The sequence below is a fragment of the Pteropus medius genome, unplaced genomic scaffold (genome assembly GCF_902729225.1).
Source record: "Pteropus medius unplaced genomic scaffold, Ma_sr-lr_union100, whole genome shotgun sequence".
In the NCBI taxonomy this organism is placed as follows: domain Eukaryota; kingdom Metazoa; phylum Chordata; class Mammalia; order Chiroptera; family Pteropodidae; genus Pteropus; species Pteropus medius.
Window position 1 is genome coordinate 39,423,725 of NW_024354875.1, and position 15,191 is coordinate 39,438,915.

Genomic DNA, 15,191 nt, shown 5'->3' on the forward strand with positions numbered 1-15,191 from the left:
AATATGTAATCACTGCTTGTGGTTGAGTTTTAAATTATGGAGGATATTTTGGAGTAGAAACTGAACACTTGACAATTCAGTTCAAAGAGTTCTAATTTAAAGAGTTCTGATGCCAGTTTATCTTCTTGGCATTAAGCCAAACAAAGAATTGATAGGACCTTAACAGGGCCTTCTTGGCCTGCCTTTGATTTAAGAGCAAGAATGGCTTTATGAGAAAATTAGTTCATTTCTTAAGGCACAGAATTTTCCATCAGGATTCAACAAAGTAAAGTCTCTTTCAAGGAGGAACTTGTAATCTTATTTAATCAATGGTATTAGAGCATTCAATAAATTCTTATATTAAGCATCAGACTAAACTTTAAAATTTAAGAGAAAATACTCCCTCTTATAAAGCTGATTCTCAGAGTTCCAAATATAGAGCAGGAAAGTTATTTATGCATTGGAATTTTCTAGACTATTGTTTAAATTTTAATAGCGAAGGCAAAAGTGATCATTCATACCTCATTGGTAGTGATATCAGGCATTACTTTCTTGCATAGATATTTAACATTTTCCTATCCTTAAATGGTCTTCCTTATACTAGCTACATCCTTATTCTGCATACTTCTTTTCCTTCTCTTTACAACTAAACTTTTTGAGAACAGTTTAAATAGTAGCATGGATACCTAAAATAAGGGAATATAGAACCTTATTTCTCATTGAAATCTTAAGCAATCTCAATATGAAAAACAAGATCGGAGCCCCTTTGCTTAAAGGGTAAGAGAAGAGCTCCACCCACAAGGCTTCCTTTTTGTTCTTCCCTCCCTCCCACCCTGAGACACCACTGTTGAACACTGGGGTTAATTTCATAATTGATTTCAGCTTTTAAAACCTCTGGCATAGATTTTTCCTTTGTTCCCTTCTAACTTCTTGTTTCTTACCTCTCTGAAAAGGCACTAACCACTACTACAAAGGCATTATATTACATATTTATTGGTTCGGTTTGCTAATATCTGTTCCTCTGCTGGAATGTAGACACCATGTGGAGAGGAATCATCTATCTTGTTTACTGCTGTTTTCTCAGGGTCCAAAAGAGTCTAGACAAGTAGGTACTCAGTAATTGTTTTTGAATGAACTCAAAGAATACTTGAATGAATATGGCTTCCACCTACTTCTACTAAGATAGCTCTCAGGGGTCCCCAGGGAACTCTCTCAGACACAGTTCTCTGTTACCGAAGAATACTTGAAGGGTGATTACCACTTTTTGAAACTCTCCTCCTGGAACTTCAATGCCATTGCATTTTCTTAGGTCTGCACCATCTCATCCTCGCTGGAATCTCTCCTGCCTTCTCTTTAAATTAGGCATTTCTCTAGGAGTAAGACAAGTATAGGAATTTTTTAGTTGGAAAGTAAAAGGTGAAGGTCACTTGCCAAGGGGAAGAACATGCAGTGTGTTTAGGGAATGATGAGTAGACATGTTTGAGCAGAGGAAAAAGATCTAGGACAAGTAGTGCATGGATTTTTTTCCCCCCCCTACAAGAGAGTGACATGATCCAGGTTTGGAAAGGGTCTGGTATCTGTTATCGCAACATCATTGAATGTCTTATTTTAATAACTCATCTTCCAGCTTCGGAGATAGCAATTGACCAATCCATGTTCTATTGCCGCTGGTACAAGATTACAATGGCCAGCTTCAGTCATGTCACTCCTCAACTCAGAAACCTCTAGTAGCTTCTTATTCTCAAAATTGAGAGTACATGTCCCCCTGGCATTAAAAGTCCCACACCATAAGACCCCAATCTGAATTTTTGGGTCTTGTTCATTATACATACTGTTTATTGTAGCCAAATTTTTTCAAATTTGTTTTGCTGATCATTTTCTCTGTATGAAAATTATGCCCATTCTTCGATAGCCACCTTCAATATCCTTTATGTAATCTCTACTGGCTCTCACAATTAGATATGCTCTCCTTGCTTCTTGATATTGACAGGCAGTCTGTACTTCTAAATTATTTACATGCCTGTGCTAAGCCTTGTCTGTTACTCTGGGCTTCTTCAGGAAAAGGAGCATGTCTTATAAACACACTGCCTTGTCCTTTTTCACCCATTCAGTCTTTGCACAGTACAGTACCTTTAGTAGGAACTCAATAAATATTTGCTAAATTGAATTATCAAAATGATTTATTGAATTTTCAAAGCCAGGGATCATGAGTTTAACAATTTTTACATCCTCCGAGCTCTAATCATACTGTTATATGTGTTGACATATACTTTATAAATATTTATTAAATTGAACTGAGATGTGTGTACTAAAGCTGTCTGTAGTTTGTCTAACTTGTTTGAAGCGTTAGAAAAAAAATCCATACCCAATTACAACAGTAAATCATGTGTAAAGTTGTCAGGGAGTGTTACAACGATACCTTTGTCCCTTTTAATCTAGGGAACAGTAATGAATGAGATGGAAACAGAGCTCATTGGAAGTGACAAATATGCTGCAAGATTTGGAGAATCTATAGTTAATCTTGGCGACATTGATAATGATGGCTTTGAAGGTAATTAAAAGTATCTAATTTGGTACTTGATTTCCAACTTTTAAAATGGTACATGGAAGAGAATGTTGTTTGCCTTTCTATAGAAAATAGAACCAGAATGGTATGCTAAGTTTTGTTTGTTTTGTTTTCAGTGTTACACCCAACTTCTTAGTTGTCAGATATTGTTTCTTACCATTGTTAATGAAGGATGATAGTCAACATATCATATTTCATTGATTTCTAAGGCACCATTGGTTATAACTTGCATATTTTATGTGCACCTGAAAATGCTGTCTATTAAGCTGTGATCTACCATTTTTCTATTTTAAGGATTCTGATTTCAGAAATGATAAAATATGAAAAATATGTATCAGACTCACTGGCCCATACTCTTAAGATAATGTAGGGGTGGATGTATTTTTTGAATTAGTGGTTTTATTTTCTTCAGATGAATAATAGTGGGATTTCTGAAATAGATGATAGTTATATATATAATTTCTGAGGAACCTTCATACTGTGTTCATAGTGGGACTGTATCAGTTTACATTCCCACCAGCAGTGCATGAGAGTTCCCCTTTCTCCATGTCCTTGCCAACACTTATTTCTTCTCTTTTTGATAATAGCCATAATGGGTGTGAGATGGTATCTCATTATGGTTTTGATTTACATTTCCTTAATGATTAGTGATGTTGAACATCTTTTTATGTGGCTGTTGGCCATCTAAATGTCTTCTTTAGAAAAATATCTATTTAGATCCTTTGCCCATTTTTAATTAGATCATTTGACATTTTGTTATTGAGTTATATGAATCCTTCATATATTTTGGCTATTAACCCCTTACCAGATATATGATTTGCAAATATTTTCTCTCATTCAATGGGTTGCATTTCATTTCGATGATGGTTTCTTTTGCTGTGCAGCTCTTTAGTTTTAGTTCCATTTGTTTACTTCTGCTTTTGTTGACTTTACTTTTAGATTCAGATCCAAAAAATCATTGCCAAGACCAGTGTCAAGAATCTCATCACCTATGTTTTCTTCTGGGAGTTTTATGGTTTCCTGATCCTTGTAAGGTTATTATTCTTTGGAGTAAAATTTTTTATGGCATAAAGGAATGATCGTTGTGTAACTTGTTTTTTTTTTTTTTTTTTTTTTTTGCATGTAGCTGTCTAGTTTTCTCATCACCATTTATTATTGTTCTCCATTTTATATTCTTGCCTCCTTTGCCATAATTTGACTATCTATGTGTGGGTTTATTTCCGGGATCTTTATTCTGTTCCATTGCTCTTCGTGTCTGTTTTTATGCCAATTTTTGTACCATACTGTTTTTATTACTATAGCTTTGTAATATATTCTTTTTGATGCACGTGTAAATGGGATTATTTTCTTAATTTCTCTGATAGTTTGTTGTTTATGTTTAGAAATGCAACAGATTTTAGTATATTGATTTTTATAACCTGGAACTTTACTGAGTTTGTTTATTCTAACAGTTTTTTGGTGGAGTCTTTAACGTTTTCTATATATGAAGTAATGTCATCCACAAATAGTGACAGTTTTATTTCTTCCTGTCCAATTTGGATCTCTTTTATTTTTTTTACTTGCCAAATTGCGCTGGCTAGGACTTCAATACTATGTTGAATAAGAGCAGCAAAATTGATCATTCTGTAATTGTTCATATTAGATAAAATTTCAGCTTTTCACCATTGAGTATGATGCTATCTATAGGTTTGTCATATAAGGCTTTTATTATATTGACATATATTCCCTCTATACCCACTTTGTTGAGCATTTTTATCACAAATATGTGTTAAATTTTGTCAAATTCTTGTTTTATATCTATTGAGATGATCATATCATTTTTGTCCTTGGTTTTGTTGGTGACGAATCATATTGATTTTGCAGATGTTGAACCATCCTTGCATCCCTGGAATACATCCCACTTAGTCAGACTATATGATCCTTTTAATGTATTGTTGAATTTGGTTTGCTAATATTTTGGAGAGGGGTTTGCATCTGTGTTTATCAAGGATATTGGCCTGTAATTTCTTTTCCCTCTCCCCCTCTCGTGAATGTGTGTGTGTGTGTGTGTGTGTGTGAGAGTGTGTGTGAGTGATTGTCTGGTTTTGGTATCAGGGTACTGCTGGTCTTATAAATTTGAAAGCATTTCCTCCTCCTCAATTTTTTGAAATTCTTAAGAAGTAAAGGTATTAAATCTTTTAATGTTTGATAGAATTCACCAGCAAAGTGATCTGGTTTTGGACTTGTGTTTGTTGGAAGGCTTTTGATTATCAATTCAATCTCTTTACTAGTAATTGCTCTATTCAGATTGTATGTTTCTAGGAATGTATCCTAAGTTGTACAACTTGTTGGCATGTAATTGTTCATAGTAATCTCTTATGTTTCTTATTTCTGTGGTATCAGTTCTTTCATTTCTGACTTTATTTGAATACTTTTTTTCTTGATGAGTCCATCTAAAGTTTATCTTTCAAAGAACCAACTCAGATTTGTCAATCTTTTCCATTGTCTTTTTAGTTTGTATTTCATTTATTTCTGCTCTGATCTTATCTGTCTTGTACTAATTAAGGGCTTCATTTGTTCTTTATTTAGTTGCTTTAGATCTAAAGATAGATTAAGATTTTTCTTTTTTCTTTTGCTAGGCCTGTATCTCTATGAACTTCCCTTTTAGAACTGCTTTTTGTTGCATTCCATAGATTTTGGTATGTTGTACTTCCATTTTCATTTGTCTCAAGATATTTTGTTATTTCCTTTGATTTCTTTGTTACTGCCATTGGTTGCTCAGCAGCATGTCGTTTAGTCTCCAGATATTTGTGATTTTTCTAGTTTTTTCTTATAATTCTAGTTTCATACCATTATAGTTGGAAAAGATGTTTGAAATGATTTGTCTTCTTAAATTTATTACTATTTTGTGGCCTAACTTATGGTCTATGCTGGACAATGTTCCATTTGCACTTGAGAACATGTATTCTGCTGTTGTTGGATAGAATGTTCTATGTATATACCTATTATGTTTATCTGATCTAATGTGTCATTTAAAGCTGATGTTTCTTATTGATTTGCTGTCTGGATAATCTATCCATTGATGTAAGTGGAGTATTATAGTTTCCAATTATTATTGTATGCTGTCAGCTTCTCCCTTTAGGTCTGTTAATACTTGCTGAATATATTTTGGTGCACCTATATTGGATGCATATTGACAACTATTATATCCTTTTGTTGGATTTACCTCTTTATTATGCAGTTCCCTTCCTTGTGTTTTATTACAGTCTCTATTTTGAAGTCTGTTTTCTCTAATATTGTGTTTTTATTACAGTCTCTATTTTAAAGTCTGTTTTCTCTAATATTAAGTATAACTACTCCAGCTTTCTTTTGGTTTCTATTTACATGGAACATCTTTTTTCACCCCTTCACTTTCAATCTGTGTGTGCCTTTACATCTGAAGTGTCTCTTGTAGGTAGCATATGGATGGGTCTTTTTTTATTATTATTATTCATTGAGTCACCCCATGTCTTTTGTTTAAAGAATTTAATCCATTTACATTTAAGCAGTTATTGACAACTATGTACTTATTGCCATTTGTTAATTGTTTTCTGGTTGTTTTGTAGTTCCTCTGTTTTTGCTCTCTTTCTTTATGGTTTGATGACTTTAGTGTTGTTTGGATTTTTCTCATTATCTTTTGTGTATCTACCATAGGTTTTTGCTTCTACATTTTTACTCCTCTCTCCCATGTTTTGTTTTTGTTGACAATTTCTTTTTATTTTGTGTATTCCTTAAGTAATTATTGTAGTTATAGTTATTTTGACTACTTTCATCTTTTAACCTTCATACTAGCTTTATAAATGATTAATCCACTACCTTTACTATAGATTTACTTTTACTGGTGAGGTTTATACCTTCATATGTTTTCTTGTTACTAATTAGTTCCTTTTCTTTTTGGCTTAAAGAATTCCCTTATAATTTCTTAGGAGGGTGGTTTAGTTGGTGATGCACTCTTTTAGCTATAGCTTGTCTGGAAAACTCCTTCAATTCTGAATGAAAACCTAGCTGACCAGAGTATTCTTGGTTGGAAGTTTTTTTTCCTTTTAAGCATTTTAAATGTCATACCACTCACATCTTCCCTGCAAGTTTCTTGGTTGGAAGTTTTTTTTCCTTTTAAGCATTTTAAATGTCATACCACTCACATCTTCCCTGCAAGTTTCTGCTGAAAAATCCGATAGCCTTATGGTTTGCTTTTTTCATTTGTTTTTGTGTACATAATGATTTGTTTTTCTTTTGTTGCTTTGGGAGTTTCTTTTTAGCTTTTTGAAGTTTTAATTACAACAAGTCCTTGAATAACATCATTTTATTCAATGTCATTTTATTATAACATTAATGAGAAAAAAATCAATTCCCAGCTGGAGCCAATGTCTGTGTGGAGTTATCATGTTCTCCCCATGTTTGTATGGATTTTCTCTGGCTAATCTGGTTTCCTCCTATATCCCAAAGGTATAGCACATTAGATTAATTGATGTGTCTAAATTGTCCCAGTATGAGTGTAGGTGTGTTTGTGAGCTCCAGCCTCCTGTGACCCTGGACTAGAATAAGTGGGTTGGAAAATAATTATCTTATTTCTTTTTATTAATCTTTATTAAATGTATGTGTAGCTCAAGTTTATTTCAATGTTTAATATTAGCAGTGTTTTGGGTCTTTACCTAGAAGTTTGATATTCTTGTGACCAGAAGTATGCTGTAAAAACTTGTTTCTTATTTACATAAATTAGCCAATGGTAAATCTAGTTTTGTTATACATAGGTTCCTGGAAACTGCAACTTTAAGCAAACCTATCGGTGACATTAAGTGAAGATTTACTTACTGTATAACATATCTTTGTGTGCCTCTCTTTGGTTTCATCTTATTTGGAAGTCTCTGAACTTTCTGGATCTGGATTTTTTTTTCCTTTTCCAAGTTAAGGACTTTCAGCCACATTTCTTCAAATAAGTTTTCTGCCCTTTTCTTTCTCTTCCAGGGACTCCTATCATGCAAATGTCGTTCCAAAGGTCCCTTAAGCTATTTTCACTTTTTAAAATTCTTTTTTCTTTTTGCTGCTCTATTTGGGCAAGTTCAACTGCCCTGTATTCTAACTCACTGGTCCTTTCTTCTGCTTCATTTAGTGCACTGTTAAACCCCTCTAGCTTATTTTCAGTTCAATTATTATGACTTATGTTTGGTATGTTTTTTATGTTTTCTGTCTCTGTAAAAGTTCTGTGTTCATCCATTCTTCTCCCAAGTTCAGTGAGCATCTTTTTGACCATTATTTTGCTCTTTATCTTTAAGGGAAATTACTTATATCCATTTTATTAAGGTTTTTTTCCTGAGGTTTTATCTTGTTCTTCTGTTTGGAACATATGTTCTCTTATTTTGCTTGACACTGTTTGTTTCTATGCATTAGATAAAACACCTACCTCTCCTTGTTTCGAAGGAGTGGCCTTGTGTATATCAAGATCGTTTGTCAATCTTGCCCTAGCTCTTGGAGTCGTTTTTTTTGTTGTTGTTTGTTTGTTCTTTGAACCCTTGTGATTATTTAAGCGCCTGATTTATTCTTGCTAGGTCCCAGTTGTTGAAGGTATGCCAAGATCTGTTAGGTTCTGAAGGGAGGGATCTCAGTCAGCACCTAGTTTTGGGCTGAATGGAAGTCAGATGCTCAGGTTATAGTTTTCAAAGTATGCTCATGTATGCACTCTTGAGAGACCACAATCATAAACCCTGCTGGCCTCCAGAGCCGGTAATCTGGAAGTGTTTCCTGGGTTACTGTTGCAAAACTTGAGGCTCCAAACAAGTGCATATACTTTTCTCTGGGAGGTACCAGCAAGCTGTAGTGAGGCATAGGGAGAGTACAAAGATGATGTCTCCTGGCCTGAGTTCCCTGAGAGCACTACCATAGCCTCTAGATGTGTGGGAAATCCAGGTCTGCCCCTCAGGCTGAAGTTCCAGAACAAGTAAATAGGCCTGTTGAGAGGCTGGGGTTGTGTTTCACTCTGCTGTCTGTACATTGTCTTGGGTGTGGTAGCCTTCCAGAACTCTCTCTCTGATTGTTACAGTTCTGTGGGACTCAGGAATACAAGCCCTTAGGCCACCAGAACCAGGCGGTCAAGGAGAGTGTCCCATGTGGTCTGCATGTAACCACCAGCTTTAGTAGTGTAGCTCAAGAATATAGGGGTGGGGTTTGCCCTCTGGTTTTAGCGGGACACTGATAGGCTGCAGGAATTGCATGCACCTGGCGGCTTTAGCAAGGCATCAGTGGAGTGCAGGAATCGTGTGTGCCCATTGGCTTTAGCAGGGCATCGAAAAGCACAGGAACTGCACACACCTGCCAGGTTTCTCAAGGCACAGTAACCATGTGCTTCTGCCAATTTTAGCAGAGCAGTAGGAGAATACAGGAGCCACACACACCTGCTGGCCTTAGCAGGGCAGATGGAGAGTTCAGGAACTATGAGCATCTGCCTCCCCTAACAAGCTAGAGAGAGTGTGCAAAAGTAATGCCTGTCAGCACCTTTGTCCCAGGGGGAGTCCCAATAGGCCCCTGCTTCTCTGGTGGACTCTTTAAGATTAACAAATGAATCTTCTTCCAAAGTAGGCTAAGCACTTCTCAAACTGCTGCTTTTGCACTGTGGCAGGTGAGTTTGTGTGCAAGCCCTTTACAAGTGGTATTTCAGTACACTACAGCCCTTTGGGTCTCCTGGACGTAAGCTTCATTACTTTTCAAAGCTAGACATTTTAGGGGTTTGTCTCAGTGCACTTCCCAAGGTTTGGGGTTCCTGCTGTGGGACATAACCTCCTCACTTCTCAGGGAGACGCCACTGCTTTGTGAAATTCCTCCCAATGATGAGTTGCTGCACCAGGGGTGCCGTTTTTGTCAAGAATATGTCTCTGCCTCTCCTACCTGTCTCAATGCCCCTTTTATTTGCTGTGAAGGAGCTGTTCAGCTAGTGTTCAGGTCTTTTTCGGAGGGAATTGTTCCATACGCAACTGTAGATTTAGTGTGTCTGTGGGAGGAGGTAAGTTCAGGATCTTCCCACACCACCGTCTTGGACTACCCCTTCTCCTGTAACCTCTGTTGTTAATGGTTGTATTAGTAAGGTGATAGACAGCAGGCTCTGGAGCCAGACTCCAGGGTGTAAATCCACATCCTGGCTCTATGACCTTAATCAGGTTACACTCTCTGCTGTACTTTCCTCACCTGTTAAAAGTGGGGATCAAAAAATATTTGATACAGTTGTTGTGAAAGTTACATAGTTAACATGTGCAAAGCCCCCAGTACAGTGCCTGCATTGTAAACATTGTATAAGTGTTAGCTGATTTCAAGATTATTATGAGTATGTTAATGATAATTATGATTTATACTAACAGAATGAAATAAAATGTTCAGATGAAAAGTAAAAACAGCTGCCAAAGATCTCAGTATTTGTTCTGTACATTGGGTCCCGAATTGAGTGGCATAACATAGAAAAACATTATTTTATATAAATATATGTATATTTCAAATGTATTTTCCTCATTTATGTAATGATAGTATGTTACAAAATGGATCCAAGTGTAATCCTAGGAAATAAGATTTTGGATCTTTCTATAAGGTAGCCAAAGACGGAATATACCCTTTATTTTAGCTGAAAAGGCTCATCTGAATTATCAAGATATTTGCTTCAATATAGATCACTAGAGCTAATAATTTATACTGCAAGAATTTCAGTGTATCAACAACTTCATAACCCAGACTTTTCACACACTATCATTAAGAATTAAGGTTTAGAATTCTAGTTACTTAGGAATAGCTACAGTGACTGAAATATATATACCCAGCCCTAATTAATGAAATTGCTAACTATCTTGTCTTCAGTGGCTATAGGATAGTTCTCCTCTCACTCCTTCTCTTTACCTTCCTCTTCCCTCCCTTTCTTTTTCTTTCTTCCTGCTCTTCTCTATTATGTTACTATGTGTATTTAGTCTGCAGCTATTCCAAACTAATTTCCAATCTTCATGAGTGCCATGCCGCCTCTTGCTCTCTTGCTGTTGCACAGGCTATTTCCTCTGTCTAAATTGTCTTCTCCCTTTTCTTCACCTGGCTATGATTTATTACTACATGAATCTTAGCTTGCACATCATCTATGAAGTCTTCCCTAATTTCCACCACCTTCTTGCATGCTGCATTATGATTCTGTTTTTAATTTGTTGTTCTTCCCAACAAGACTATCAGTTCTTTGTGTTATTGCTCTGTATTATCAGCTCCTGCAAATTCTTGGAATACAGTAGGTGCCCAATAGTTGTCCACTGACTGAATAAATCAGTGGATATACTTGCATGTGAAAATTTAAAATAATTTGCACAAATCAAAGGAGAGTCGCCTTAATATGGCTAAACAAAATAAGTATGTGTTCATCAGTTATTTTTAGATGAAAATAGAAAATCTTTTGCAGTTTTAAAATTGTGCAGTATTTGGCATAGAGTTATAGATTGAAGACATTTTTATTTGTATTGAAATAAGTAAAAGACTACCACTATAGTTGTTAAAAGGGTTTTAAATCTGATAAACAGTGATAAGAAATGAATTATCCTAAAGAGAAACTATTTTAGGCTTTTATTAATAAGAAAACAAAAATATGAATATACCCAAACAGACATAGTACTTAGTAAAATGAAATGCTCTTACAGCTGTAGAATGTGATTTTTTCCCTCTATGTGCTATATATTTATAGCATGTAAGCAACCATGTCATTCATAGTTTCTATTTTCTTTTTTTATGTGAGCTGACCAATTTTGTTCTTCCTAGTATTATAATGGTGATACAATTATCTTACAGAACAGATCCATTTTCTGAAATCTGGTTTTTGTGTGTATACAGATACTCTTAACAAACACCTTAATTATTTTCATTGGAATAGGAATTAATTTAGAAGTCATTTTGCAAATAAAGCCTAGAGCTCAAAATAAAGATTCTTCTATTATGCTCTTCATACGTGGTAATAATTATGTGCTAAGTGCTGCTCTAAGTACTTTATGTGAATGGTGTCCTATGCTGAGAAAGTGAGTTCTCCTGTGATCCTGTGTTATTGCTGAGGGAACAGATGAAATACAGAGAGGTTAAGAATTGGGCCCAGCGTAATACAGCTGGGCACAGTGGCAGGGCTGGGGTCAGGCCTCAAAGATCAGGCTGTAGAGCCCATGCCCTTAATCATTCTGTTAGACTGACTGCCTCTCAGAGTCGTTCACTCTGATTCTTCCATGCACACTATTCTGTACAACCCTGTATATTGTTGTGATGATGGTATTTTGTAATATTTTTCTATCTAGTGAGGAAAGTGTTTTTTTATAAGGAGTTTTCTTATATGAATTAAAGAACATGAAAGTTTTCAGTTACATTCTTTGTATCAAGAATTTATTTTTCCACCATTTAAATTCTTGAATAGATGTTGCTATTGGAGCTCCACAAGAAGATGACTTGCGAGGCGCTATTTATATTTACAACGGCCGAGCAGATGGGATCTCATCAGCCTTCTCACAGGTAGGAGACAATTTTCAAAAGAAGCATTGGCAAAAAGAAAAAGAAGAAAAATTGGAAATCTTTTGAGAAACTTCTAATACTGCTCAAAAGAATACTAGATACATTCTTTGTAAAGGAGATGATGAAGGAATATTCAGCATTTATTACAAGAACATGCTGGCACTGCCCTAGATTTGAGAAAGAATCCAGGAAGGCACACATATCAAACATGTTTCAAAAGCCCTTGAGTTTATATTCTTTAACATTTATTTGCCAAATCAGAAAAATATGTGTTAAAAAAAAAAAAAGCAACTTTGGAAGCATTGTCCGTAAAAGCTTCCTTAAAACTTCCAGTGTTAAGTGGACTTATTTTCCTTAATTTGCTTTTTCAAATACTTAATATTGTATTTCACCATTTTCATATAAGAGTAGATGGTCTTATTTTTAAAGTCATTAGTAAGTCTTTGGAACCACTTTTTCCCCGTAAATAAGAGTTCTGGTTTGCTTCCATTCTAGTTTGTCTTTAACCTATTAAATATTTCTCTCTGCATTTCATTAACTTTATGTTCTGAGGTAATATCCATACTATTCCAAATAAACCATTTGGATTTGATTAACTCTATCGTGTTTTGTGGCTAAGTCCCATATTTCATGGAGATCACACACGGAGAGCAAACACTCATATACCGTGTTCCTTTCAGTGCAAAATAGTAAGACGATAGCACTTTAATAAAGTTCCCTGATCTAACGCTGACTTCACTTTTATAATTTGAAAAATCAGGCTATTTCAGTGCATAGAAAAAGCTACATACACATGCAAAGAAAAGCTTTCCCAAAGATACTTTTATGGAAAATTAGCTAATACTGTTATTTCTGATTGGGCAAAAGCAAGCAAGTCTTTCTCTATTTAACATGAAAAATATTTATTTGTCTAGTAAAAGATACTGATATTCTTAGTATGGATAGCAGCCTGATATTTATAAATCACTATCTGTACGTGGCATTAGACACATGGAATAGGAAGCACATAACACGAGTTGTCCTTGGCAAATAGTAGGAAACAAGCTGGCTAAATGGGGTGGCTTTCATCATAAGCCTCAGTTGTAGGGTCCAGTAAGTGATTAGAGATGTCTTATTTCAGATTACTCGTTTTGTAATTCAGGGTCAGGAAAACAAATATAGAGCCTGAAAGAAGACTGGGGAGAGGGAGTCAGGGCCATTTTAGATTATCTATAGTACATAATTTCTCTTTCTTTACAAAGTAAATAGAGTGATTTTCTTCATGTCACAAAATAGATGTCGACTGCCCACTGAAAGCTGGAAACTTTTATTTCTCTTAGACACAAGTATTTGGCTTAACTAAAACATATTTTGTCCATAAATGTGCCAGGACATGGAAAGTCTCGATTAACTAAATCATTGCATCTCTGGGATATTAGGTGTTCAAAAACACTTCTCACTCAACTTACCTATTTTTCAGAGAATTGAAGGACTTCAAATCAGCAAATCATTAAGTATGTTTGGACAGTCTATATCTGGGCAAATTGATGCAGATAATAATGGATATGTAGGTGAGTATAGAATTTACCTGATTTTATAAACGGGAATAAACTCTATTGTGGATGCTGCTTTATTGAGAAATACATAAAACTGGTATGGAAGAGTTGGACTTTATTGATAATTTTTTTTCCTTCATTTTCAAGCTCTTTTGAATTCAAGGGTGGGTCAGAAATGATCACGTAATTTCCGAACTTTACACTGTTACTTATTTAATGTCTTATTCTTCTTGTAAAAAATGAAAAGCACCCATAAAAGTAAATCAGACATATGGAAAGAAAAGAAAACTTATGGGGTTTTTTTGTAATTTGAAAGAAAATTTCTGGGTGAATATTTCTAGTCCAAAAATTGAATTTGTTTTAGTCAAGCCTATCTTCATATCATTAAGTTTAGGTTTATATTATAAAGGGAATTAATGGCATTGTAAATGAATAGATTCAGATAATGTGGAATGAATCCTAAGATGTAAGCATATCTTTTCTAATTAATTTTCTGTAAATAGTGTTTTGATATAGTCAAAAGGTGACATGTAGTTAAATATTTATGACTGCAAAGTAATTCTCTTTGACTAATGATGATCATTAATCTGTATTGTTTTTTATCCCCCAGATGTAGCAGTTGGTGCTTTTCGGTCTGATTCTGTTGTGTTGCTAAGGTAAGGTTGATACATTTCACTGCTTAATGACAATCGGGCTTAATTGTAAATAATGGGAGTCAATTTTTTTAAATCAGCAGTGGTGGTGACCTCATAACATTCTTTTTGGTATTCCAAAATTTAACTATTGAACTTTAGGATACTTTTCCCACCTTACATAGATATAATTAAATCATTAGACAAAGTCAATATTTTTAGAGACTTAAATGAGAATTCTTCTCGATTCATACATGGAAATATAATTGAGTTTGTGTGCACATACTATTAATAAAGCAGTTTTATGAAACCACTTGGTCAATAGAAACTGACAAATACAATTCTCTAGGAAAAATAATTCTGTAATTAAATCTGCTAATTTTATTTCCTCCTTAGGACAAGACCTGTAGTAGTTGTCGAAGCTTCTTTAAACCATCCTGAATCAGTAAATAGAACGAATTTTGACTGTATTGAAAACGGATTGCCTTCTGTGTGCATGGATTTAACACTCTGTTTCTCATACAAGGGCAAAAAGGTTCCAGGCTATATTGGTAAGGGCGCCCTTACAGAATTAATGCCTGACAGAATGTGTGCTCTACTCATTAATCTCATGATCTTCTTTTGAGCCTTCACTCTGTTTCACCTTGGAGGTATGCTTTAGGGGAGGAGAGAGCAGCCACCTGATAACACACCTTTCTTCCTCGTTTTTCTAACTGGAGCACATTAGGAGGCTATAGATGCTTAGAGGTTATGGCAAGAAGCAAATTAAGGGTATCACTTGCTATATTAATTAAAGTGAACTAACTGAGCTTAATCTGTAAGATCTTAGAATAGAAAGAACAGCACAGCCACAGCTCCTCCTCTGTTTTAGTGGGCTTCTGGAGTCAGCTTAAGCTGGAAAGCCTGGGAAGGAGAAGATTCTTTTCTTCATGTTCTATCCTGTTTGAGTAATTGAAGAAGCTTATC

The 15,191-nt window shown here is 35.1% G+C and overlaps 1 protein-coding gene across 1 annotated transcript in view; it reads left to right on the plus strand.

Annotated features, from left to right (window-relative positions):
* The window catches only part of ITGA4 (integrin subunit alpha 4), a 73,014-nt gene that overhangs the window by 23,239 nt on the left and 34,584 nt on the right, over window positions 1-15,191 (plus strand). The window contains exons 10-14 of the mRNA XM_039855247.1: window positions 2,419-2,530; window positions 11,964-12,058; window positions 13,518-13,608; window positions 14,204-14,249; window positions 14,622-14,776. Of these exons, the coding sequence (XP_039711181.1) occupies window positions 2,419-2,530; window positions 11,964-12,058; window positions 13,518-13,608; window positions 14,204-14,249; window positions 14,622-14,776 (499 nt within the window). The remainder of the gene's footprint in view (window positions 1-2,418; window positions 2,531-11,963; window positions 12,059-13,517; window positions 13,609-14,203; window positions 14,250-14,621; window positions 14,777-15,191) is intronic.